This window comes from Juglans regia, chromosome 7 (assembly GCF_001411555.2).
Source record: "Juglans regia cultivar Chandler chromosome 7, Walnut 2.0, whole genome shotgun sequence".
NCBI lineage: Eukaryota > Viridiplantae > Streptophyta > Magnoliopsida > Fagales > Juglandaceae > Juglans > Juglans regia.
The window spans coordinates 45,768,261-45,795,216 of NC_049907.1; the positions used below are offsets into that span (position 1 = coordinate 45,768,261).

Below are 26,956 nucleotides of genomic sequence, written 5' to 3' on the forward strand. Positions count from 1 at the left end.
CCCTAAATCCCTAGTGTCTAGTGACATGATGATCGACCGATCTAGCTAGGGCAAATCTTTACAACTTGGTTTCAGTGTCGATTGACCTAATTAAAGACAATGTGACCCAGTAATGTTCCGGAGACAACTCCATCACGTGTGCCTATGTGTGGGGGCTTTGGCGCCCTTGTATCTCATTCGACTTGTCTAGCCCAAAGGAAACATATGCTGGGTTGGGAAGAAACATCTGCATTATAATTTAGTTGGGAGGTTTTGCTTAGAAAATAATAATAATAATAATTGGGGCCCGGTTTGAGTCGGTTACCTGCAGGCGATATATGCATGCATGTCAAATTATTTACTTAATAAGCAAATTTGAGAGCGAGAGAGAGGGAGAACTGTTGTATATCTAATCATGCCTAACATGTTCTTTGGCGGCCTAGTACTGCTCAATGAACTTGCTATAATACTTATTACGTCGATGTAATCTCTCTGAGTACGAATCATTTGCTAGCTAGATACCAACATTAACTTTGGTATATATATTATATATTTAGATAATTAGTTACTTATATATATATATATATTATGATTCGCTTCCAAGATAAACCTTACCTCAAAACTAGCATAAAAAAACCCTATATTATACATCAATGAACCTGATCATCATGTGTATCATGTATATAATAATTAATCTTTACTAATAATTATTTGGTTCGATCGCCTGGCCTCTGATCAGAACAACGGAAAATTAAGAACAAAAGAAAAAATAACCCTTTTGTTTGTTTCCCCCAATGAGGCAGACATATATAAGATTGCACATGAATGTAGATAAAATGAACTAATTAAGGGCTCATGTGTGTACATGGAGGATCGAGCAACCAAATTTCGATCGAAGTAGTTCCTCTGTACGTGGCCGGCCAGGCCGTTCTTATTATAAAATTATTCTTAACAGTTCAGGCAATATAATAAGTCAAGCGACTTTACCATTAATGATTGAGAAATATTTAGACCAGTAGGTACTGATCATCAAGCACACAAACTCTTAATTTTAGAAGTATGCATGTGCTTAATTAATTAATCCCTATATTTAGTTAGAGACTTAGACTAGTAATCTAACCAAAAGACCGTCTTATTGTCCAGTTATAACGATAAGACAATCTACTCTGCGATCTGATCATCTTCCCTTTAATATCATAATATATATATATATATAGAAGTAAAAAGATCTAATTCTTTTCAAATGCGCGTGCACATGCATGGAAGCATGATCATGTGCGCGTACTAAAAGTGTTCATGCTTTAACTTATTTTGCTTGAAACATCAATCATGAACCATTCCATGATTATGCCTAGCTAAACTAAAATTTCAATGTGCTTTGTAGTTCATCAAAGCATATATGTAGGGATAACGCAAAATTGAGAAAAATATTTCGTAATCATGATTATATAGCATTGGGTGTATATATATATATATATATATATATATATATAAGCTATATCTTCATAATAGAGTGGTTAGCACATATGCATCGATCAGAAAACAAAGATTTGGGTTGATCATTGCCATGCATTGATCTTTTTCGAACCCTAGAAATTACATGATCAGTTGAAGATTATAAAATATTCTTCAACTGTAATTTCTTATCAGAATTGATTTTACAGATATACGCATGCATGCTTCTGTTGTCCGTTCTGATTGAGCTATATATATACGGATTTGAGAGCAGAAGCAAATTAATTAACACGTCATGAGTCACAATGTCAATCTAAAGTGTGAAAATCGACCGATGATCCTATCAAGATCATTATAATATTCCAGCTCACAGAATGAAAGGAGTACTAAAAGATAAGAATTAGTATCACTTCTTAATTTCTTTATGGTCATGATGTCATGACTTACGGTCTATACGTACGTATAATATGTTTAATTTGATGGAAATCTTTACGCGTTTGTAAAAGCCTAGCTTGGACAAGGGGGATCTCCTCGATCCCATGATGCATGGAATCTCCCACAGGAGGAGGATCATGAACTGCGTCGTGGGGTTCCACAGGCAAGACCATTTCATTCCTTGATACACGAAGATCATATATATATGCAGACTGCAGACACAAATAAATGATAATGTCATGGCATGAATGAGTTATTTTTTGTTTTAACTTCATATATAATCATAACACTATATGCACGCGATCGGCCTTCATGTTCCAAAACCTATAGGGATCACATTTTAACGTTAATATAATCTCATGAGTCATTGGTAATCATACTCAATATTTCTGTGCGTGCATGTGTGAATGAATAATTCGTGACATTAAACATATACCTGTGTCTTCCCAAAGTTGCATTCATCATGGTTCTGATCTCTAGCCGTTAATGTATATTAATTTAATTGTGAAGACCCCCTGAATCAGGCAAACCACATGGCTTGTTCTCAATCACCCATTCACACGGCCAAGATTAAATCCCACCGAATCGCCCAAAAAAACCAGTTTCCATAGGATCTCATGTCCCATATCCAACTTATGGTGCCGGCCTTTATTGGTGTTTTAGGAGGCAAAAAGTCCCCACATTTGCCTAGCTATCATGTGACCGACCACCAAGTCTTAGTTGACCTAGCTGTCATTTACCCACTATGTCCTCTATATTCACCATGTATATATAAGAACTAGGCGTTGTCACTTTTATTATTTATAAACCCATCAAGCAAAATTGAAGCCAATCAGACGTTCCAACCTATCACCAAAAAGGAAAAAAATGGAAAAAGGTGGTCTTGGACTAGAAATTACAGAGCTCAGATTAGGTCTCCCAGGTTCATGTGGTCCTAGTTTAGTGGACAAAAATGATAAGAAGAGGGTATTCTCAGAGATTGCCGAAGACAAGAATAGCACCACTGACGAGAAAAGTACTCAAACAAAGAGTCAAGTTGTGGGGTGGCCTCCGGTGTGTTCATACCGGAAAAGGAACAGTTTTCAAGAGAAAGATCACCTGAAAAAAGAATCGAAAATGTACGTGAAAGTTAGCATGGATGGGGTGCCTTTTCTGCGCAAGATTGATTTGAGCATGCACAAAGGCTACTCCGATCTCGCTTTGGCATTGGAAGAGCTCTTCGATTGCTTCGGTATCAGTAAGTGGTCTCATTTTTGCCTTTCCTTCTATGTTTAATACTGAGAGAACTTCATTAAAACACACACACACACACACACACAGAGCTATGGACGTTACAGATAGCTTACATAAACCTACCGCGCGTCAATTAAGCTAGCCAGGTCTTAGTTCTACATAGAGCCATGCAAATTTGGAATAAACGTAGTTGGAAATTAGTTTATTTTCAGATTAATACATTATGAGAGAGAGGAAATCCTTGACAATCGTACATATCAAGCAAACTGGGAAATGCTAGCTGAAACACTGTAACAAAATCCCCACCGTAGTTTTACTTAGTAATTTAGGCATAAAACTGTAAAAATACGTCCCAGCAGTACTCACACGATCTCATGTACTGCATGACCAAGTGATCATGGATTTATATCTTCTAAGTAATAGTAAGGCTTATATATATGGGCGGGGTATGTAGCGTTTGAAAGAGGGGAAAAAAAGGAAAAAGAAAAAAGACCCATGGACCAACTTACGAATGGCTGGATGGACTCAAAATCTTAAGTTCTAAATTACTACTACTCATCTAAATTCAACTTGTTATACTAAAAATTGTCAACTAATTTTGAATATATATTTTCAAGAGAGGATTTGTATTAATTAAGTTTTTTTTTTAATTTTTTTAATTAGTTGTTTGCAAAATTCATGATGCTAGTTTGACGCACAGCACTTGAGTCTAAATAGGTGCGCAACGTTTCTGTCAATGGAAAATGTCAAAAATAGATTTGTTGTGGAATAAGCACTCTATCTCTAGCTTGCTCACAGTCTCGCCACTGATTTTTTGCAGCTTAATTTATGGTATTTTTCACATTATAGCTAGATTTTAGAAACTATAAGAAATACAGATTCTTCTATTAGAAGATTAAAAACAAAATAAAACTAATTATATTATATAAGTGGTACGTACACATGACAAAATACAAAAATAAAACAACGACATTAAATGCTGTTATATATCTGTGGACAGGCGAGGCGTTGAAGGATGCAGACAATTCCGAACAAGTTCCCATTTATGAAGACAAAGATGGAGACTGGATGCTAGTGGGAGATGTTCCTTGGGAGTAAGTCTCTGATCCGGCTCATTTATCACATAATTTATATTTGCGCACGGACATATAAATCAAAAGTGCATGTATTAAACATATTAGTAATGCTAGATACAGTCATAGATTGTGCAAGCACTATACATTTCTTTTTAAAAAAAGTAGAATCCATCATAAGTGAAATGATATTAATTTGCAGTTATAGAGTTCGCAAGGCCACGCACTCCTTTTGAAAAAGTGAATAAATATGGACTCGTGAGGAAAAAAATTAATTTTTAAATAATAGACTCCACTCTCTTTTAAAATGAGTGTGTAGTGCTTGCACAACCCCTGACTGTATATAACATTATTCAAAAATTAATTTTTCATGTAAATCTTATATTACTTTTTGTTTTCAAAAGCAGTGCGCATCGCTTACACACTCTATGGCTATAAGAAACGCACACTCATTTAAAAAAAAAAAGAGTAAATATGTGACCAACATGAAGAAATTAATTTTTTAATGGTGGACCCTATTCTTTTTCAAAAGAAATACACGACAATTGCACAACCTATGATTGTATTTAGCATTACTCATAGTCATATATATAGTAATTATGGAATACCCAAGCTATTAATTTTTTGGATGAGTATTAGGAGCCACGATCAAGTTTATAAGTCTAATATTAATATTAAATAATCTTATTATCGAAAAACCTTCACACCTGGCCATACGTTAAATAAAGATCATGGTTTTTTTTTTCTTTTTTTTTTCCCTTTTTTGTGGGCATCTCTCTCTCTCTCTCTCTCTCTCTCTCTCATAAAGTCACAATTGCATATCATATGATCATGATATATATAGATACTGACGTGTAGCCTATATATGGCAGTACGTAATAGCTAGCCGTGTTAATTAAGAGTCAAGTAGTATTTGATTCAAGTTGATGCATGTAAACCGGATGGCCGGGGGAAGATTCTTATTCAATCAATTCTACGTGCTTACTACGTTTCAACTTTCAAGCTTATCCGTCAAATAAAGGCATTAGAGTACTTTTGTTTGGGCGTAAAAAAGAAGTCATTTTGTGTAATCAGGAGATTGATTAATGCCTTCTTAATAATAATCTGGCAATAGAAGCCGACAACAATTAAGTATTAGTACTCCTAAAATACTGTAAAATTAATTAAGCATATTGTAACTCTTATCTTAATAATTAACTTGGTCCATATATAAAAGCGGCATGCCGGTAATTATGGTTGTACTTGATCTTGTTCTTTTGCTTAGAAATTATAACATGATTTAATACTCTTTTTTTTCCCTCGTCGATGGAGAAGATGGTCGTTGCAAAATTGAATTTATAATCAGTTTTAGATAATAAAATGGTACTGTTTAATGGCTAATTTGCATTTAATGGTTGTACGTAGATCTGAATATATATTTATATATTATTCATCAGTACCTTATTGGCATTTAATTTGCAGGATGTTCATTGAATCGTGCAAGAGGCTGAGGATCATGAAGAGGTCAGAGGCGGCCAAGGGTTTTGGACTGCAGCTGAAGGGTTTCCCCGAAGGCTTTATAAATAAATAATGGCTCGTTGAAAGACCAGTATACTTTTAACCAGATTTTCTTGTCTCCTACATGCATGTTTTTAGTTTCATTGATCGTGCCGGTACTCGACCGCGTTGTTTCTAATTTCGTTAAGCAGACAGTACTAGCTAGCTAGTACGTACTACTTGATCTTGTTTAAATCACGAATGTACGTGATACTTTCCTACTTTGGTGTTTAATTTGTGGTAGGAATTAAGTACTAGCTAGATTATCAAATAAAAATAAAAAATAAAAATATTTTTTCCATCTGCCACATTATAAATCGATGTAGTACCATTATATATGTATATATATTGAAAACAAATCATTCAAATTAATTAAAAAAAGTCCTAAATTACAGAAAAACGAGCATTTGTTTAAGATTATTTACAATATAAATAACTATTTATGACGAAAATATATTCATTTTAATAGAAAATTTTTATTTTTATAAAAAATAATTAGTGACGAATAAATAATTTTTTGATAGCTAGTAATATATATATATATATATATATTATAATATGACTAGCTCGTACATGAGCGCGCGCGGTACGTACGTACTAGGAAACTCGCGACTGAAAAGTCAGTTCGTACGTAGTTAAATTGGAGTTACGCGTACGTTCTTTTTTGTTTCCTTTTCTCATGGCAACAGTCAGAATTTCTAATATATATCTAGATCATCTGCATCTAGACTATATATATGAAGGCAAAATACATGAAATTCTAAGTACCTAGCATTAATCCTGCATGGCTCAGATCGCAAACAATTATATATATATTTTGGCTATACGTACTATTAATCTTTAAATATTTCCATAATTTTTTCCTTGTAATTTCTTTCTTGACTAAAATTGCATAGTACTCCTCATGCAATCACTATGTATAGACTACTACTAATGCAGTAGTCTTGCTGTAATTAATTAATTAGAATCTAAAAGGAACACTTTTCAACAAATATCCTATATAATTTTAATCTCTTACTTTTCGTATATATAATATGCCGATCATGTCATGCTTAATATATGAAAAAGTCTGATCAATTCTCCCATTGATTGTTGAGCCTGAACTAATAAATACGTATGAAGAATAGTGCTATAATCATAAATAGATTATATAAAAATAATTTTACAAAGTAATCACGTAATTACATGTGATCCGTCAAATATATTTTATAATAAAAATAATTTTATAATCTTACAAATCACATCAAGTCACGCATCAGTTTATGAAATTATTTTTATGTAATTATTTTAAGACTAGAATATTTCTTAATACGTAATTGTACAAGCTACCCTAATAGAAGAGACTATTGACGTGGCATGAATACATATTTTTTATTTTTTATTTTTTCTCTTGTTGTTTCATCCAAATGCATGTTCCTAGCTATAGTATTGCATCGGACCTGAAGAATATATAGCTTGTTAACTCATTAATCTAAGAAATAAGACCAAGGTTAATGCTTTTTTAACTGTAAGGAGTGCATACCATCTCCTCGGGGATATGGAAAAACAGGTAAAAGGACAAGCTTCTCAATCTGTGAACTGTAGAGAGAGCTGAACCCATATGTGGAAGTTAAAGGTCCCTAATGCAGTAAAAATGTTCTTGTGGAGAGCCTGTCACAAGTCGCTGCCGACAAATCTTAATCTCAGCAAAAGGAAGATTACGGAATCAAATCTTTGTCCAGTGTGCAAAAGGGAACCCGAGAGCGTAATTCATGCATTATGGTCATGTGTTGCGGTGCAGGATGTATGGGGAATCTGCTCAAGGAAGCTTCAAAAAATGAAAGTCAGATTCCATTCTTTCAAGGACTTATTGAGCCACCTAGAATCAGAAGTAAGCGAGGGAGACTTCGAAGTTTTCGCAACCACAGTGTACCTAGTTTGGAAGAGAAGGAACGAACTGGTGTTTGAGAAGAAATTCGAGAACCTCTCCAAGCTCATCTATAACAGCTACCAGAAACTGAGAGATTTTAAAGATGCAAACGCAAGCTGTCCCTCCAGACATAGTGACAGGCCCCAAGCAGCAGAATGGACTCCTCCACAAGTGAATGGCTTCAAGGCAAACTGGGATGCGACTATTGACAGATCAATGTGCAAAATAGGCATAGGGGTGGTGGTCAGGAACTGGGAAGGTAAGTTAATTGCTACCATGAGATCTCAAAGGACTTTGTTTCCGGAGGCAAAGCTGGCTGAGGCTTTGGCGGCTCTAAAGGCTGTAATCTTATGTAAACATCTACAGCTTCAAAACCTCATATTGGAAGGTGACACACTCAATGTGGTTCAAGACATTAACGCAGAGAGAAGAGATTAGAGCACAGTAGGTCTAATGATTCAAGATATTAAAGTAGAACTTAGAGGATTGAAATCCTGGTCATTTCATCATGTACCTAGATCATCAAATTGTATGGCCCATAGTTTAGCAAAGGATGCTGTAAAACTCTCTGAGGAGAGCATCACTCTGGAGGAAGCCCCTCCATGTATCCAACATTTGCTGTAGTAATGAGAAACAAGTTTGGTTTCAAAAAAAAAAAAGTAGTACTATTACTGAAAGTGGAGATCAATTTCTAGAACAAATTCAAGCCCATGTTCTCATGATGTCCTTAATTAGCACAAACATGAACTCTTTTTGTCTAGTAAATTAATATAGGCACATGATTAGCTAGCGCCTAAACATCGAATATATATATATATATATGTATAATATATTTACAATGCCAGTTTATTAATTGATCTGGCCGGTACAGAATCAAATCTGCATTCTCATATCATGTTTAGATATACGAAAACCTAACTAACTAATTACCTACCATTGTATCAGGTCGGTTTGGTTTACGATGTTCAATGATTAATTATAGTTTCCCCATCTTAAAATTAGCAACCCAAGATGCCAAACAAAGTGCACGACAACTACTGATCGCGTTCATGTTGTGAAGACTTTCATGACCATCTACATGAATATAATTAATGGATCTGTTTTTCTGCAAATTATAAACACACACAGTACTGACACACACATATGTATAATCAGTCTGGGCTCCAAAATTCGTTGCATGAGGCCCTCCACTAGCTAGCTAGCTAGCTCGCGCGGTGCATCAAAGCGCGCGTATTTAATGTGTAGAATGTAGTAGTAGTAGTGATGATTAATGTGCATCAAAGAGTTGAAAATTTCATTTATTGAGTTCTTGTCTGCATATATAAGAATAATCAGTAATATTGTTCAGTTTGTATTTCTAATCAACCAACAATACTTCATCAATTAACCCACATGATCATTTGCTACTCATGATCATAAAAAATATTAATTGCATGGTACGTGCTTGACCAATTAGCTAAATATATAAATATACATATACATGCATATATATATATATACACGAGGGATCCAAGAAATTAACTAGCTAGCTATTTATTTCCCCTATCGATCTTAATCTTTACAGTAAATTATGCGCGCATTAAATGTACGTAGAGCAAAGACCACTGGAAACCAAGTCCATGCACTAGCTAGTCCTTTTCCGCAGTTGTTGAATTTAAATCAAAAGCACCAAATTTTCATAGTAATTACCAGACACGAAAGGGGAGACATGGAAAAAAAAGCAACGAAAAGTAAGAAATTCTTCGGATCGAGAAGAAGCTGATCATGAATTGGCATGAGCGTCGTAAGACATGAGACATGATGGAGAGAGCACCTAATTAAAACACCAAAAAGCACCTGTGGAAAAAATTTGCGTATCTAAATATATATATTATTCCATTCACCTTATCACAATTAAAATGTCACGTTATTTTATATAACTAATCATTTTTAATATGAATTTATAGCGTACATATATCCATTCATATATGAAAAGTACTTATACCTAATTAATTAATAATTTGTTGGAGATCGACCAATTCGCATACGGCAGGGGTCTGCACTTTAGGAGACACAAGTACGTGGTTACCATACTTTCAAATCAGTTTCTATTTTCGATTCATTTCATTTCATGAAATTAATAAAAAGCTATATAGCTAGCTAGCCTACATTCTTGACTTAAGTAATTAATTTGGATCTTGACCATTTAGCGTACGTATATACCATCTTATACGTATATACGAGCAAACAAGAAGAAGGATCCCAGCACATGCACAAAGAAATTACGTGTCTTATCAAATCAAGAAAGTGATATTACACGATGATGATCAGACATAGATGATTATTAATTTCATCATGAGCTTTTGCTCGATCGTGTATATTTGCAGAACCCGATTCATGATGCAGTCTGCCCTACAATTAATAATATTAATGTCTTGTTTGCACATGACCTTTGTGCCTTAGCTAACTGCAATAAAAGATCATCTAGCTCTATTGGTATTAGCTGCCTCTTTTCCTGGTTTTGGAAAATCTGTTAAAGATTGAGCCATTGGATGGCGTTGGCTCCAATTAAGGAAATTAAAAGAATTTATATGTAGTCACTTCATGCTTTTTTTTTTTTTTTTTTTATTGATATCAAGTGTGTTTTGGATAAAATCTCAATTAATTTTGAGCGTGTGTATATAGACTCTCATACAGCTAATTTGTTACTAGCTGTATGATTCTTCAAGGTATTTATTATACGCACTCTCCAAACCATCCTATAAGCTAGAGTCTTCCTTTAACTAGTCCTTGTGTACGCGTTTATCATGATAGATTGAAATAAAAAAGCATACATAATGATGGGTACATAGAACTTTTTTTTTTTCAATGGTAAAAAGGATTGGTAGGGGCGGCCTGATATGACTTTCTTATTAAGAGGAGGTGACTATACCACCACCCATCCGTTGGAGATTTTAAAGAGTAGGCGCGCCTCTATTTTTTTTTTTAAACAAAGGTTCACTTTAGCAAAGAAACTTTATTTATTTAAAACTTTATAAAATGTAGATCATGTTTGCACACAAGTTTTTTTCATTTTAAGTGATCTCATTACTTTCACAAACATTAAAAAAAAAACATATAGGTTTTCTAAGTACTTTATATATATATATATATATATTGTTAATGAACTTCGTCACTTTTCAAAGGTAAATACAAATAAATATATATTTGTTTTTTTTTTAAATTATCAAAATTATTTTCTCAATACTGATCGCTTTGAAATCTAAAACTGAATAAACTTATAATTGAAAATTATTATTAGGCAAGTGGGGTGTTTTTTCTAAGGCTTAAAATTATGCTGTTCCCTCAACTTCCGTCCCAAGTCCCAATTATCCCATCTGACGCGGTTGATCATCCTCCACGAGAGAGAGAGAGAGAGAGAGAAATAATTCACTTTTTTTTTAGCGTGTCTGATGGGACGGCAGGAGGAACTCGAAGACATGAGGACCCGAAATACCCGGTTAATGACGCGGGACTCAAACTCTCTATCACCGGTAACGTGTCTAGTACAAGCCGCCACGTGCCGGTGGCTCAAAAGAGACAACCTGACCGACAAACCAACAATCATCACATGGATGTCGCGTGGGGCCTCCACGACTGAAATTTCGTATCGCTTTTTCACGTGGACTCTCACATAAAGTCGACTACGGGGAACATGTGTGTCCCACACCTTCCGCACATATACGAACACGGGAGTTTCTTTTATGTGTATATGCTTAGAAGATTCCATCACAAACACAAAGCGGGTCATCGAAGCAAATGAAAAAGACTGGGACCCGAACCGACGCAGGGCACAGACTTTGATGCAAATTCATCACGAACACACACTTCCATCAGATACGATCACGGAAGTAGACGAATCACAACCGTTCTTAAACTGAACGTGTCACTTCTTTATTGGTCCATTTTTCTTTGACGCTCAGATTCTCCCTTGATTATATATAGAGCACACGGCCAAACGTGTTGGTCACATACAATTCTGGGTCTCAAAACTTTAGCACCAGGGTAAAAAGAAGAGCAAGAGAGTTATCACTTTTGACAAAAATGTCACCGGAAAATGGGAAACACTTGCCAGAATCCGATGCCACAGGACTGAATCTAAAGGAGACCGAGCTGACCTTAAGGCTGCCGGGCGAGACACGGGGAGATATAGAGATCAAAGCAAAGTCGGGCACGAAACGTGGATTTTCGCAGATTATTGATCTTAATCATGATAGATCGTCAGATGTTCATGAACATGATGACAGAGGTTGTGACAAGCTAGAAAACGAGACCTTGGCTTTACAACCGCCGGCAGCGAAGTAAGATATATATAAATATATATAATATATGAAAAAAAAAAAATTCATCTTTTGCGCATATATGATATATATCATGTTTACGTTTTTCGAAAGTCTTTTTCTCTTAGTACTTTTAATTTAGAGAACCTAGTTACATGAATTTATGTTTTTAGAATTGAAGAGCATATATATTATATATTTTTTCCCAGGGCAATATATAGCTACACATGCCTTAAGATAGGTTTGCATTATTGCATGTATATATAGTACTGCACTGGCCTGCCCTCAAATTAATTTAAGTTTTATACCGTTACCCATTTTCAGGGCGCAGATAGTGGGGTGGCCACCGGTGAGAGGGTTTAGGAAGAACGCAATGAAGAGCTTCAAGTTCGTAAAGGTGGCTGTGGATGGAGCTCCTTTTCTAAGAAAGCTGGATCTAGAATTGTACAGTAGCTATCAGGAGCTACTGTGTGCTTTTGACAACATGTTCTCCTGCTTGACTATTTGTACGTATTAATTCCATAATTAGTATTTCTCTAAATTGGTACTACGTACATACGATAACTAGCTCTATGTATTTGGATTTATGTAGAATATATATTTGTGGTAATTTAATCTTTGGGGGGTGAATTTATGCTCATGTAGGTAATTATTTGAATGAGAAGAAGCTTATGGACACAGCAAATGGGGTGGAATATGTGCCTACTTACGAGGACAAAGATGGTGACTGGATGTTAGTTGGAGATGTACCATGGAAGTAAGTTTCCAAACCAGACTTTTGTACAACATTAATGAATTGATTCATCATCATCATGTCTCACGTCGAGGATGTCTGGCCTGAAATCTTAAAAATGTAATTTTAAGTGATCAATATTTTTTTACTAATATTCTTCCCCTTTTGATCTTCAGAATGTTTGTTGAGTCATGCAAACGGCTAAGATTGATGAAAAGCTCAGAGGCAATTGGACTTGGTAATCATTTATTTCGAGCTTGGGGCTACATATATACCTTGCTTAATTTACATGTCTTTTACGATTTAAGATAGCCATTCTTGAACCAATATCCTACCGTACGTACGTGTTGATTTTTTTTGCGTGTTTTTTTGACGCAGCTCCAAGAACACCTCAACAATCTGCAAGCACAAGTTAAGAAAAAACAGAAAGAGAGAAGCCTTAGAGAATTAATCAATATCGATCCTTGGAATGATGTAATTGGTTGAACAGAGGCTAGCTATTTTTTCCCTTGTTCTATACCTTTCTATATTTATTTTGGATGAAGAGTTAGGATTAGATAGGAAAAAATTTTTGGAAAGAGAGGTTTCTGTATCTACTAGTTGCATCGTAGTGCCAGCTTAAATATTGATGTTGTGGGCTTCTTTTCTTTTTTTTTTTCTTCCCCATTTTCGGGTCTGTTACAGCTTCTTCATAGAGACGCTAGGATTGTAATAGTTTTGACAGATTTTATACCGTCTATTTGATTTTTATGAGACTTTTTGTTTTCGCAGTTGATGTGATTTAAATAAACAGGAAATCAACAAGCGCAAAACCGTATACTTTGATAGCAGATGGCAGTCCATGATTTATGTCCTACTAATTCATAGATGGATCCAACAATGATCAATAGATCTCAAAAAAAAAAAAAAAAATGATATTCATATATATAAAACGATGTTACTTTTATAAATTCTTATAGTTGAGGGCATGCATCTTTTAACGATGTTACTCCAACCCTTATATAGATCCCCATCGGATGGGTTAATGGTAACCCTACAGACGTCATTGGCCGTGTACACAACTCTGGTCATTAATCTCGATGACTTCATGACTTCCCAGTCGGCGAACGCATTAGACTATCCATGCCTTCGAAACTTGTCCCATGCATAGTGATAGACTGACTACCTTATTACTACTCATCTATTATTAAAAGGTGTTTTAAGTTTTTTTAATTTTTTATTATTTTTTTTTAAGTATTTTTTTAACATCCTTAATCACTAAGAAAAAATTAAAAATATATATATATATATATTTACTAATACACACTTTCTTAATTATTAGGTAAAATAAAAAAATAAAATAAAAATAAATATAAAAAGAGTAGTAAATAGATAGTAATAGGGTAGTAATCCTATCATTATTCTAATTTGCTACGATATTTTTATTTACCTTCTCTAGCTGTGATCAAACATTAATTTTTGCTGTGAATACTCCTATTAGACTGGCATGTAAGAAGAGCATGCATCTTACTTGTGGATTGACGCTTTTGACAACTTCTACAGAAGGGGTTTAAAACCAAGCATCCAACCCTCGAACAGAAAAACCTAAACGACCACTAAAAAACACATAAATCACTGGCGACATTACACGAATCCGACATTAATTTTTATTTACCTTGCTCGCAACTATTGACTGTAGGAGCAAATTGCTCCTGATTTGAACCCATTTGTAGTCCCGAGCAGAGGCAAGAGAGAGTGCCTACTTTGTGCCAATTGAGATGATGCTATCTTGTTCTTTTTCAGCTCAAGACATTGTAAAATTATTGTGACATGATTAACTGCCATTAATTCCTATCCTTCACAAGAAGAGATCATTAGAATTATCGCTATTGGTCACAAACCATTCTGAGTGAGAGGGATTGGTCAAAACCATTCTATTCAATCCATCCAAATGGCATTTTTTCCAAACTAAATCACTAAGGCAGAGGAAGCAGTGAAAACCAGAAACAAAAGAAACCATACGCATCAGACAAATAAGTTCCAATAATGCTGCAGAGATATTCGAGATACCATTCTAAATGAAGAATTTAAATGACAACTACAAGACAATTACAAAGAAAATTAGTTAATTGAATTGAGGCTTTGGCTGCCATGGTTACAAACTAACTCTTGGTTACAGCTGATGACGTGCTACATAAACTGAACAGTGTGACACAGTAATACACTCGATTTCAGACTTTGGGGCTAGACATCCCTTGTTCTCTGATTAAAAGAACCCAACCCAAGGCCACAAAATCTATAAACAGACTCCAAAATTTGGTGGAAAGGATATGAATGGATATGAGAGGAATAAGATTAGACATCTGGTAGAACATCGTGGAGTAAATGGCAAACCCAGAAGATCCTTTCATCTGGAAAGTATTACTACTATCTGTTAGCAGTCCCTTGCTGTAAAGATCCAACAGCCAGTATATATTCAGAATAGTGTTTCAAGCAGTTTTGGGGATGACAAAGCCGCCACAGATTTGAACTGCTACAACAACAAGAACTTCGTAAGAGAACTTAATGAAATTCTAATATTGTACGTGTTTAAAACTAATCCTTCAACGTGAGTCAATGATACTCTTCTCAAAATGCTATCTCCAAAAATACTTCTGCATGTATTTTTTTCTATTCATTACCTTTTGTTGCCTATATTTCATGCGTATAGCACTCAGAGGACAACCGTTGGTGTTCAACTGTAAATCTTGCATGGCAATTACTGTGGTCTTCAAATCAGATGAGTTGTAAGAGGTATAGTGTTCTAGAGTTGGATTCTGCAAGATATATAAACGAAGTCACATTTCCAGCATATATATAATTTATTCTACAAAAAGTAAACAAATAAATAAAGGAGAAAATGCAAACCCATGGGTGATTTGACTGATCTAACGTCCATCTGGCAAGAAAAACAGCTGATGAAGCTATGACAGAAGGAAGGAAATTCAAGAAGCCATAGTCAATTAGCGAAAGTTCAGCTAAATAGTTGGACAAGTACTCCATCTCCAGACTAGGGGTCTACAAGTTTTCAATTAGATATGTACATATTAGTTTTTTATTATTCTAAAGTGTGTAGCATTTCCCGCTCAAAGGCCGGGACTCTGACTTAAACCAACCACGTTACCTTGTAAGAAGCCTGTGCTGCTCGAAGAAATCTCCTGGAAAAAAATAAAAAGTGTGTAGAAATGCATTGGAATATGAAAATAAATACTGAAACTATCAGCAATATGGATGTCAACATTGGGTAAGCTGAAGTACCTGAGAAAAGTTTTTGCGGTGGGAGCAAATAGCTGGAAGCCAAAATACTTCAATACTTGAATCTCCAGTTCCAATACCTGCCAATGCTCTATTCAGAACGCAGCAAAAAAAAAAAATGGCAGACGTATATGAAAACAAAAAACCTTGATACATGTTTCCAGCGAGCTAGAAGTTCTAATACTTGAAAAAGACCATCTCTTTATCAATCACATTGGATTGAAATATCCAAATCTCTATTAAGTTACAACTGTGACATGGATGTAAAAATGAAACTATTATGGGAGGAATAAGATGGTGGTCTCACTGTCTGTCAGTAAAGATGATGGCACAAGGATTAATAGACATCACCATAAATCAGAATGAGAAAAAAATGCTTCTTAAATTATGATTTCTAGAGTCGCTTCCCCGTGACAGGTCATTTTTGTCCCCCTAGTTCTATTTAAGTGCAAGGTAATTTTTATTTCGTATTAACTCTGATAACATTTTTATGAAATCTGAGATCCAATGCATCAGGAGACTTATATTTTCCCAAAAAAATTCAACATACATTTCAAGTTTGATAGTGATTGAAAGCTCAAGCCAAAATGGAATCTATGATCTGTTTTCCCTTTCTCCTACTGATTACTTCTTTTCTCTAAATCGGCATGACTCTATGCAGCCATTGCAGCATATCAGCATTATAAGAGAATTTGTCTTCAAACGGTATTAGGAAATAAATTATAAATGGACGAAATAATTATCCCATCAAAGAAAAGAAAACTAAATGAACAATAACATCAATTTGTTAGGACCTAAAGTGATGCAACAAACTGATGTCTAGGAAAATTTGAATAGATAGAAGACATAAAACTAGATGGTAATTTTTGGTCAGCAAGCACGTTTTGAACTGTAGCATTTACTTCATCTTTAAATTTCTTTTCATCATTTTTTGATTTTGAGTTAAGCATTCTATGTGCCGGCACTACAGCCACCAATTTCAGGACCCAATTTGGGTCACAATAAGTGTATTTCATCTTCTTCTTCTTCTTCTTCTTCTTCTTTTTTTTTTTTTTGGCTTTTTTTATGCATTTTTTCAACACCCTTAAATATATATATAGTTTTTTTTAAAAAAAAAATTCATAATATCATTAAAAAACACTTACTTAATCATTAAGTAAAAAAAAAAAAAAAACATCGGGATGCACTATGGGGACCCACTATCGGTGGGCTTAGCATTTCTCCAATAAGAACTAGGCCATACCTCCTCTCTTGTGTAAGTGTTGTCTGTAATGAGGCAGAACTCTTCCACGTGCGGTGCACAAATTTCTTCATACTTCCTTCAAACCACAAAGTGGAGAACCACAATCAGTAGATACTACAAGTTGAAAAATCATTCAAACTATTTGCATCCACCCTCTGCAGAAAACTTTCGTGTCTGACAAGTCAAAAACATAAAGGACTGCAAAGATCATGAAAACTTTCAACCTTTACATGATATCACCAGATTAATGGGAAAAAAAAATCCATTTATTCAAATATAAAAGGAGGAAGTTTCAAATCCTAATTGGTTTAAGATTCTAGGCTAAAATTTAGATTATGAGCAGTCCATGCTGTGAACTATAGATAAGGGAGCTTACGAGGCAATTAGCATGCAAGTGATGCCGAGAAGTTGAAGTCTCTGTCTTTCAATATAATTTTGAGTCAGAAATGAATCAACGAGATAAACTGTGAGGTAAAGCGTATCTGACACCAACTTATATTCCTCAGATACCTGAAACCAGGATTTATCTGATCAGATAATTTTAATTTTCGTTCACAAAATATAGAAAAGTAGAAGATTATGCCATTGATAGCCATTAAGAAAGCCTAATGTATCCACCTAGTTACACAAACTAAAGGAGATACACGAGAAAAACATATTTAACAGCATTGGCCCATTATTTTGATTGATCAATTGTGCCCTGTGAGTGTTAATCTATATTACAAAAATAATACGAACAATGACATGAATATAAACTAGCAGCAATAAGTGCAACAAAATGGATATCATTTTCATAAGAAACATATTGGCTCTGCAACAATATGCAGTTAATTCTAGACCAAATAGCCGTCAAAGTATCAGTGACATTAGGTTGCAGCTTTTAAATACAAGCGCAAAGATATGTACTAGAAGACAACCTAAAATTAAATAAAAAGATCTGTAGTAATCTTCGCAAATCCAATATGTGCTCGATCAACATTCTTAAAAAAAAAAAAAAAAAGTATAACAAAATTTATCATTCAATAGATCGTTTACAGAAAACTGCTGGACCGGGGAGAGAGAGAGAGAGAGAGGATATTTCAGATCTCCGGTACATCTTGTGAACCCTAAGTATTAGCATAGTGTACAGGACATTTGTGTAAAGTACAGCAACACAGCCTCAGTGACAATTAATTAAGCCAAAGATAAACTAGAAAGGCTAATCCTAATATAGATAGATTACAATGTAGAAAATTCAAGCAAGACTTAAATGTGACCCGTCAATAATGACAGAATTCACTTTAAACCAATAAAGACAAGTTTCAGATAGACATGATGAAAATTGACCATAAATTATGAAGTACAGAAAGGTGGAGATCCCTTTGATGACAAGGTCTGCACTTGAGTTTAAGACAGAAGTTTTTTTTTTTTTTTTGTAAGTAAGAAGATATTTCATTATATAAAGATAGACATTGCCCAAGTACCCAGGCGGTATACATGTGATTATACCTATTTAGGAACTAAGAAATGGTTATAAGGAAATCATGGAAACTGAGACCATTTAAATCTCAAGCGATGGTCCACAAAAATAAAGTCTTCCAAAAAAACTCTTAAACTCTTCCAAGGAGCACTCACGATCCTCTAAATTTCTATCATTTCTTTCTCTCAAGATACACCAAAAAATACGAATGGGAGCCATCCTCCACACAGTTGCAATCTGTGTTGTCCCCATGATCCCTCTCCAGCTAGCTAGTAGTTCAACCACCCTTCCCGGCATAACTCATGTTAATCCCACTTTACAGAAAAAATAATTCCATATGGCCCTTACTAACTCACAATGTAAAAGTAGATGATCCATTGTTTCACCACTATTTCTGCACATACAGCACTAGTCGATGATGATAAGCCTACGTTTTCTTAAGTTATCAACAGTTAGTATCTTCCCTAAAACTGTTGTTCAAGCAAAAAAAAAGCCTTTGTAGGTGTTTTACTCCGCCAAATATTCTTCTAAGGAAAGTGATTCCTACCTTGGGCAGTAAGAGTCTCATAAAAGGAGCATACAGAAAAGTTGCCTTTCCTAGAAGGCCACCACTCTAGTTTATCCTCTGCTGAAACAGCAGGACTAATGTTGTACAACAAGTTAAAGAACTCCACCATGACTCCTACTTCCCCATCATGTGCCTTCCGAATAAAACTAACATTCCATTGCTGCGCGCCATTATTAATATCCCTCAATTCAACCACCACGGCATCTTGTTCCCTTGCAATTCTGAAAATAGTGGAGTAGACATCCTTAAGAGCCATATCTCCAACCCAAATGTCATGCCAAAAAATGATTCTATGGCCATCCCCCATGCACAGCCTAGTGTTGCAAGAGAAAGACCACCAACCCTTTCCGAATATGCTTCCATAACCCCACCCCATACGCCCCCCTAACTTCCTTAGAGCACCAACCCCCCTTATACTCTCATACTTACTATCAATCACCATCTTCCATAAGGTTTCCCTCTCATAATTATATCTTCATAGCCACTTCTTGAGAAGAGCCTTATTGAAGGCCCTAACATTACAAACCCCCAATCCACCACCCCTCAAGGGAGAGCACACCTTGTCCCACCCAACTAAATGGAACTTAAACTCATCTTCAAGTCCACCCCACAAAAAGTCTTGTTGAAGCTTTTCAATTCGCAAGGCAACACTAGCGGGAAGAGGAAATAATGACAAGAAATAAGTGGGAAGGTTGGAAAGTGTACTCTTTATCAATGTAGTCCAACCCCCTTTAGACAAATACACCCGTTTCCACTTAGCCAACCTACGCTCTATTTTCTCTAACACCCCATCCCAAATAGTCTTAGCTTTGAATGATGCTCCCAACGGTAGGCCAAGGTACTTCATAGGCAACGAAGAGACCGCACATCCCAATATATTAGTCAGCCCCCTAACATTACGCACATTACCCATAACAACCATCTCTATTTTCGAGAGATTTATTTTTAACCTGGATACCGCTTCAAACACAGCAGAATAGCCTTTAAAGATTGAAGATGACCTGGATTTGCCTCACAAAATAACAACGTATCATCTGCAAACAAAAGATGCGATATAATGGAAGCAACATGGTTAGTATCTCCCACTGAATAACCTGAGAAAAAGCCACCCTCCATTGAAGCCGATAAATAAGAGGGGTGATAGTGGATCTCCATGGCACAACCCTCTCGAGCTATTAAAAAAACCCAAGGGATCACCGTTAACAAAGACCGAGAAGTGTATTGTTGTCACACAATGTCTCATCCACCCCCTCCATCGCTCCCCAAAACCACATCTCCTCAACAAGTAAAAAAGGAATTCCCAATTGATGTGATCATAGGCATTCTCCATGTATAATTTGCATAAAATACACGAGACTCCTGACTTGATCCTGCTGTCCAAGCATTCATTGGCGATGAGAACCAAGTCCAATATTTGTCTACCTCTAACAAATGAATTTTGAGACTTAGAGATGATTTTATCCATAACCGTGCTCATCCTACTAGCAAGAACTTTTGATATTATCTTGTACATACTGCCCACAAGACTAATAGGCCAAAAATCATGCACCTCTATTTCACCAACCTTTTTAGGGATAAGTGCAATAAATGTAGCATTTAAACTCTTCTCAAATTTCCCATAGGTGAAAAACTCATGAAAAACCTGCATAACATCACCTTTCACCACCTCCCAACACTTCTGAAAAAATGTCATAGTAAAGCCATCAGGGTCCAGAGCTTTGTCTTTGTTTGTTTTTCTAACTACTTGGTGTACCTCTTCCTCTTCAAATGGTCTCTCCAACCAAGCCATACTATTCTGATCAATGACCTCAAAAGCAAGACCATCTAATCTAGGCTTCCATTCAAAGGATTCCAAAAGCATTTCTTCAAAATGTCCAGCAATGTAGCCCTTTATGGCTGACTGGTCAGCAGAATCACAGCCATCTATAATCATGGTTTCAATGGCATTATTCTTCCTATGTGAGTTGGCAACCCGATGAAAAAAATTTGTGCATTTATCCCCCTCCCTAAGCCACAATACCCTTGATTTTTGCCTCCAATAAATCTCCTCCGTTAGAGTCACCCTTTCTAATTCAGAAATGACTCGGTCTTTTCTAGTGCTTTCTACTTCTACACCCTCCAATTGTAGCTCTTGTAGTAAGGACTTTTTTGAAATTCTACATTACCAAATATCTATTCATTCCATACCTTCAAATCCTTCTTCAAAATTTTCAGCTTACCAGCCAATATGATGCTCGGAGTGCCCTGTAACTGATATGAACTCCACCACTGTCTAGTCAATTCCACAAACTCATTACTTTTCAGCTACATATTCTCAAATTTAAAGGGCCTTCTTCCCCCTTGGATGCCTCCACAATCCAATACTATAGGAAAATTGTCCGAACATATCCGTGGTAGTCTTTTCTGGCATACATCTGGATAATGCGACTCCCAAGCTAGGAATATAAGAAATATGTCTAGTCTAGACCAAGCATGGTTATTAGACCATGTATATGTACCCCTGACAAGAGGGATGTCCGTGAGCTCCAACTCAAATATGAAATCAGAAAATTCGACCATGGCATGATTTTGTCTTCCTTCTCCCAATCTCTCACTCGGAAATCTTGTCACATTGAAATCCCCCCCAATACACCATGGAACATCTCACCAATAACACAATCCTGCTAGCTCTTCCCATAGAACCCGCCTCTCACTATCCAAATTAAGACCATATACCCTAGCAAATGCCCATAAAAAATCATTTTTAGTATTTTTAAAGAATGCCCCACCAAGTATTCCCCTACAAACTCTTCAAGATTCTCCACCACCCTTTTATCCCATATTACCAACACTCCACCTGATGCCCCATTCAAGGACAGATATGTCCACCCTACATGTTGGCAGCCCTAAATACTCCAGATAATACTTGTGATAAACTTCAGCTTAGTCTCCATTAAGCACAAAATGTCCACCTTCCATTGTCTTGACAAATTTCTTATTTGGAGGCGTTTGTCAATCTCATTTAGCCCCCTCACATTCCAAATTAGAATTTTGGGCTTCATTTATCTGCTACTACAGCCCTCCCTTTGTTTCTTCATTTGTTTGCACTCCCCTCCTTTCCTTCGTAATTAATATACCACGATAACCTCTTCAATTCTCTGTTTCGTTTTGACCCTATTTCATGATGATAATGTGTACTTGGGCTACACTTACTTTTTTATCAATAGATTTTATTTTTTACCTATAAAAAAATCATCAATAGCTTCACAAACTACAACCTAGGGATGTGCACTTAACAAAAGAATGTGCATTTAGACCACGTAAATAAGAGAACTTGGGTAATGACAAGATCCTGACCTCTACGAGCCAATCAACCAGAATCCCTCGCATGCTTTGAGTAATATCTCGCTGCATTGTTTCCATGAAATTAGGATATGGTCTCCGAGCAAGCTATATAGAAACAATTGATGAGACTATAAGTAAGCATCAGGTATACTTATATGATATTGATCAGCAACAAAAATGAGTAAAATGCATATATGACAAACAATTCTATGTTGTGTTACCTGGTTTTGACATGAGGTATTACTCTTACTATTCTAGGTTTAGCAAGTCATAAATTTCATAATATATTTTCTTTGGGGTTAATTGCAGCTATCCATCCCAACTATGAGATCATTTGCAATTTCCACAGTAAATTATAAATTATTTTGAGATTACTTTGCAAGAGTACTTTGCAATGTTCACCCCGTCCCACCCCTAATTTTTAAGAGTCGGTTAATATAGATGGCAGGAAGCACATCGTAAATTAATCTCGAATTAGGGTGTTAGTTGTAAACACTTATAGTTTAAATGCAAATAACAAATACTTCCATAGTACAGGATAGATTGCTACAATAAAACAACCCTTTTCTTTATGTCTTTGGAGACAAGTGCTAACAAACAAAATTGACCAAGTCTTAATCTAACAAATCACAAGCGTACTATTTGGCATTGATAAAAGCGGAAACCGGTAATGGCAAAAAAAAGGAAAGGACGTATCTATATTACAAACCTCAGCTACACGTAAATTGTTATATATGTCAGGAGCATACACACTGCATAATTGAGGTTCCATGTAATCTGCATCAATGTCTATAACGTCTGGATTGCTTGATATAATGATGTCCCCATAGAAGCCACCTTTGAAAATTTAAACAAAATGTCATTGTTTGCAACAGGCAGCTATATATGAAAGAACCAAATATAAATGCTACTTTTAACAAGCAATTCTTCAGCCTTGAGATGAAACCATATGCACCAAGTTTATTATCGTATTATCAATAATATTAGAGAAACCAAACCCACTGAAATATCAAATGGCTAAATCATTCACTTGAAAGATGCATGGCCTGGCAAAGAACAAGCTTGCAAGCAACATCAATAGATGGTACTAGAGGAAGTAAAAATTATCACACTCGAGAGTTTTCCTATTTCATGGTTTGATTGTACTACAAATGATTAATATTGAATAATGGCAAGTCATTGTAAAGCAAAAAACCAAACAAAAAAGGGTAATCATTTAAAGCAAAAATGAAAAATATTAGGAGAAAAAAGGCTCAAACAGTTCTTTCTTGCAAGTCCCGTTGACAACCCAAGTCTACTCTTTGTTATAGATTATACAGGTTTAGTGTTATTTCAGTTAACTGCAGAGTTCTCTCCAAAAGGGTCCATGTTTACTCTGAGACCCTGGAACTGCAGAAGACCAGCTAACAATATGATGATTTTAGGAAGTGAACCTATAAAACTTGAAGTTTCATACTTGTTTAAGCTCTCTGAGTTTTGATTTGAATTGTTCTTACCATATCTGTGGTGTGAATTTTTTAAGTCTGCTCTGCGATTGGTTGGTACAATTGGCTAAGACCACATTTCATATAGGAGGGAACAAATATATAAAATCGAAAAATCAGCTCAGGTTAAGCTTTAAGAGCTTATGTAACCCTTTGAACTCTCCCTTTAGTAACTACTGCTGGATTATAGTTCCACATTGCAGTTCATGATCGTGATCATGAATGTCACTTATACTTCATTATCAGTCAATTTTTCTTACTGTACTAGCAGAGTTTGTTCACGTCTCACTTTAAAATATAAGTACATCAATATACAATGGATCTCTTCTTGCAGTCTACACAAATTGGTATGTAGTTGGTAATTTGCAGGTCAGTAATGGTTATCATGCATAGAGGTAAAAAATTGAAATAGATAACAAAACCTTTCTTTGGGGGACTTTGAGGGTGTGAAGGCACTCCAAAACTCTGATATTCAAGTAGATGATCGCCTATGCCACAGTCCCTTATGCTACTTAACTGAAGAGGCACCTTTTCTTCAAAATTAGTAGAACTTCTAACTTCTTTTGATTTAGGTTCTTGAAGAAGGTTTGCTTTCGCATCAGCTTGAAACTGTAGGCCTTCTGTAGCATCTGAAGGCCCCACTTTGCTAATGTTTGCCCTACTATTTTTAGCCAGCTTGCTGTTCTTAGCCTGACATTGAGCAGGACAAAAGGAAGCAAAACTCAGGTTCTGGAGTAAATTAAAGCTTTTGGAAAATACCCTAACCTAAGTCTTGCAACATGTCGCAATATTCCTTTTTTCTATAGGTAAACATGTAGCAATGTTCAAGTAAATAGAACGTCCAAAGTGATTATAATTCAATTTGAACTTAATACATTATCGACTACTGAAAGATTCAAAACCATATAATATTTTCTGGCTCGAACTATCTGAAATTTGTTAACATTCAAGCTGCGAAACTCAGCAATGTAATTGGATAACATAAGTTTGTTGTTATTTCCTTATAAGAACAGAGGTCATGAACAAAATTACATGGAATATTGACCTGAATTTTAGTTGCATTCAAGCAGCTCCTAAATGAGCCTTTGTGGCAAATATTGCTGACATCCTGCAACACAACCCTCCTCTTGCGCTGAAGACACGCATCAGTGGGAGCATGATTGCTGTTCTCATCCAAGTCTGCACCTTTTGGATTTCCTCGAAAAGTTCGCTTCTGATTTTGTTGTATAGGAGCTTTCAGATAAGGCAACTTTCCAGATGCAAGGAAGGCAGCAGCCCTTGCGCGTGTAAGTGGAATGGTTGGCTCCTGGCCCTTAGCAGTAACAAGGTTTTTCTCCCTCATGTTTAAAAGCCTCAGAGAAGAACAGCACAAAGTATTAACTTTAAACCATATGAACAAAACCTGAAACATAATTACAAAATAAATGCAAAGAAAAATTGAGAGCAAGCTGTGCAGGCATTATGTGTGCAGAAAACGGCTTGTAAACAATAACATGTGCTCATCTTAGGGGATATGTTCCAAATGCAACTTCAAAGAAGAACCATTTCTAGTCCTAACTCATGGTAAAAATATACGCCGAACAGCCGAAGTGTTATCAAGATCCTAATTGATGTTCCCTTGCAGTCACATCAAGTAATTTATATAATAAACTGATTCTGAAGTGTCATGGCAAAACTAGAATCTAGATATTTATACGTGTAGTATTGGCTACTGAAAATATATATTTTAAATGCCATTAGAAGTCAATTTCCTGATAAAAATGGAGCAGATAATCAGATTCAATCTGATTCGCAGTAGAGATCCACTAATCATTGAAGTCCTTTCAAACCTCTGAAAATCTATTAAGCCCCGTGGGTTCAACTCAATTCAACAATTGTGAGTGGTTTGAAATTAGTAGCTGAATTAAAGCCGACAAAACCTTATCAATAACAGCTAAAAACCTGGATAACTGGGGCCAAGAACAGGAATCGGTTCCTACTACAACCCTATCTAAGGCAATGTATCCTGCTTTACTACGATATTATGTCTCCGGATTCGCTTCAAGATATTAAGATTCTACCTCGATATTTATTTCTTCTTCTTTTTTGAATCATACAAGGAACTCTTTTTTCTTCCAATATAGTTTCAATCGAACAGCTTTGACACATTATCAGAGTAACATAGTGAATAAACAACTAACAATGTCAAACAGATTCACATACGTTAAAGACAAAAAAAATACATAATATAAAATTTTAGTCGAAACCTTTTTAAATATTCATGCACAACTGCAGAACGCTGAGAAACCACGCCGTGAATAATGCAAGAAAATCTATGGAACGAGCATGGACATAGTTGGAAGAAACTATAATGCCTGATGTGGTCGCTCGGTCAATGTGCAGGAAATAAAAGATAACAAATTTTGAACCTTGAATTTACAAACAAGAACAAAACAAAATCCACACCTGACCTGAGATCCAAGAAACGATACGCAGAACAACAAGTATTTAAAGGATCCAAAATAGTTAAACTTCTCTGTATTTACCCGGAGGGGAAAAAACTCAGATTGTTGCATCAGCTTTGCTAGAGTGGAAGTCCCAAATAATTAGGAAAATAAAAAAAGGAATTCCAAGCTGTATAAAGTTTTGAATTTACCGCATTTTCTCATCAAGCAAATGAGGCATCAACGCCACGGCCCAGAAGTTGAAGAATATGACAAACTATAACAAACCCAGTAAACACAAGTCGATCTCTGACTAAATAAACCCAAAATTTGAAAATTCGAAAAAAAGTACGGGCAAGCGAACACATACGTAAGTGCATGCATTTATAAATTTATTAATGATGATTCGTGAAGTTTGACCTGAATCTATCTTGTAAGCTCCTCCAAGAGAACAAAGACGAGAGCTTCGAGAGAAGGCCAGAGAGAGAAAGAGAGAGAGAGCGAGAGAGCGGGATGGTCTTTGGAGTTCAA

The 26,956-nt window shown here is 35.7% G+C and overlaps 4 protein-coding genes across 8 annotated transcripts; 3 read left to right on the forward strand and 1 right to left on the reverse strand.

Moving 5' to 3' along the window:
- The first annotated feature begins 2,691 nt into the window (after window positions 1-2,691).
- On the forward strand, window positions 2,692-6,012 carry LOC109008639 (auxin-induced protein 22C-like). The gene is made up of 3 exons (XM_018988815.1): window positions 2,692-3,106; window positions 4,103-4,196; window positions 5,637-6,012. Exons 1-3 carry the CDS (start codon window positions 2,737-2,739, stop codon window positions 5,743-5,745), a joined length of 573 nt encoding a protein of 190 aa, XP_018844360.1. The 5' UTR covers window positions 2,692-2,736; the 3' UTR covers window positions 5,746-6,012.
- Window positions 6,013-7,344: 1,332 nt separating this feature from the next.
- On the forward strand, window positions 7,345-8,058 carry LOC108979433. Its single transcript, XM_018950105.1, has one exon. It carries the CDS (start codon window positions 7,345-7,347, stop codon window positions 8,056-8,058), a length of 714 nt encoding a protein of 237 aa, XP_018805650.1.
- A 3,537-nt stretch (window positions 8,059-11,595) lies between these two features.
- Window positions 11,596-13,406, forward strand: LOC109008638 (auxin-responsive protein IAA1-like). Its single transcript, XM_018988814.2, has 5 exons — window positions 11,596-11,939; window positions 12,243-12,424; window positions 12,564-12,675; window positions 12,828-12,889; window positions 13,030-13,406. The coding sequence occupies exons 1-5, from the start codon at window positions 11,683-11,685 to the stop codon at window positions 13,065-13,067; spliced, it is 651 nt and encodes a 216-aa protein (XP_018844359.1). The 5' UTR covers window positions 11,596-11,682; the 3' UTR covers window positions 13,068-13,406.
- Window positions 13,407-14,661: 1,255 nt separating this feature from the next.
- Window positions 14,662-26,956, reverse strand: LOC109008636 (cyclin-A2-4-like). 5 transcript variants are annotated; one of them, XM_035692338.1, is made up of 12 exons: window positions 26,846-26,956; window positions 25,048-26,702; window positions 24,425-24,692; window positions 23,228-23,355; window positions 22,531-22,623; window positions 17,544-17,677; window positions 17,168-17,243; window positions 15,928-16,004; window positions 15,794-15,827; window positions 15,538-15,687; window positions 15,312-15,446; window positions 14,662-15,163 (listed from the first exon to the last, which is right to left on the reverse strand). In XM_035692338.1, exons 2-12 carry the CDS (start codon window positions 25,411-25,413, stop codon window positions 15,107-15,109), a joined length of 1,518 nt encoding a protein of 505 aa, XP_035548231.1. In that variant the 5' UTR covers window positions 25,414-26,702; window positions 26,846-26,956; the 3' UTR covers window positions 14,662-15,106. The 5 variants fall into 5 exon arrangements, with proteins under 5 accessions (XP_035548231.1, XP_018844357.2, XP_035548232.1 ...); XM_018988812.2 differs by having other exon boundaries at window positions 25,048-25,404; window positions 26,846-26,949; XM_035692339.1 differs by having other exon boundaries at window positions 25,048-25,404; window positions 26,638-26,948.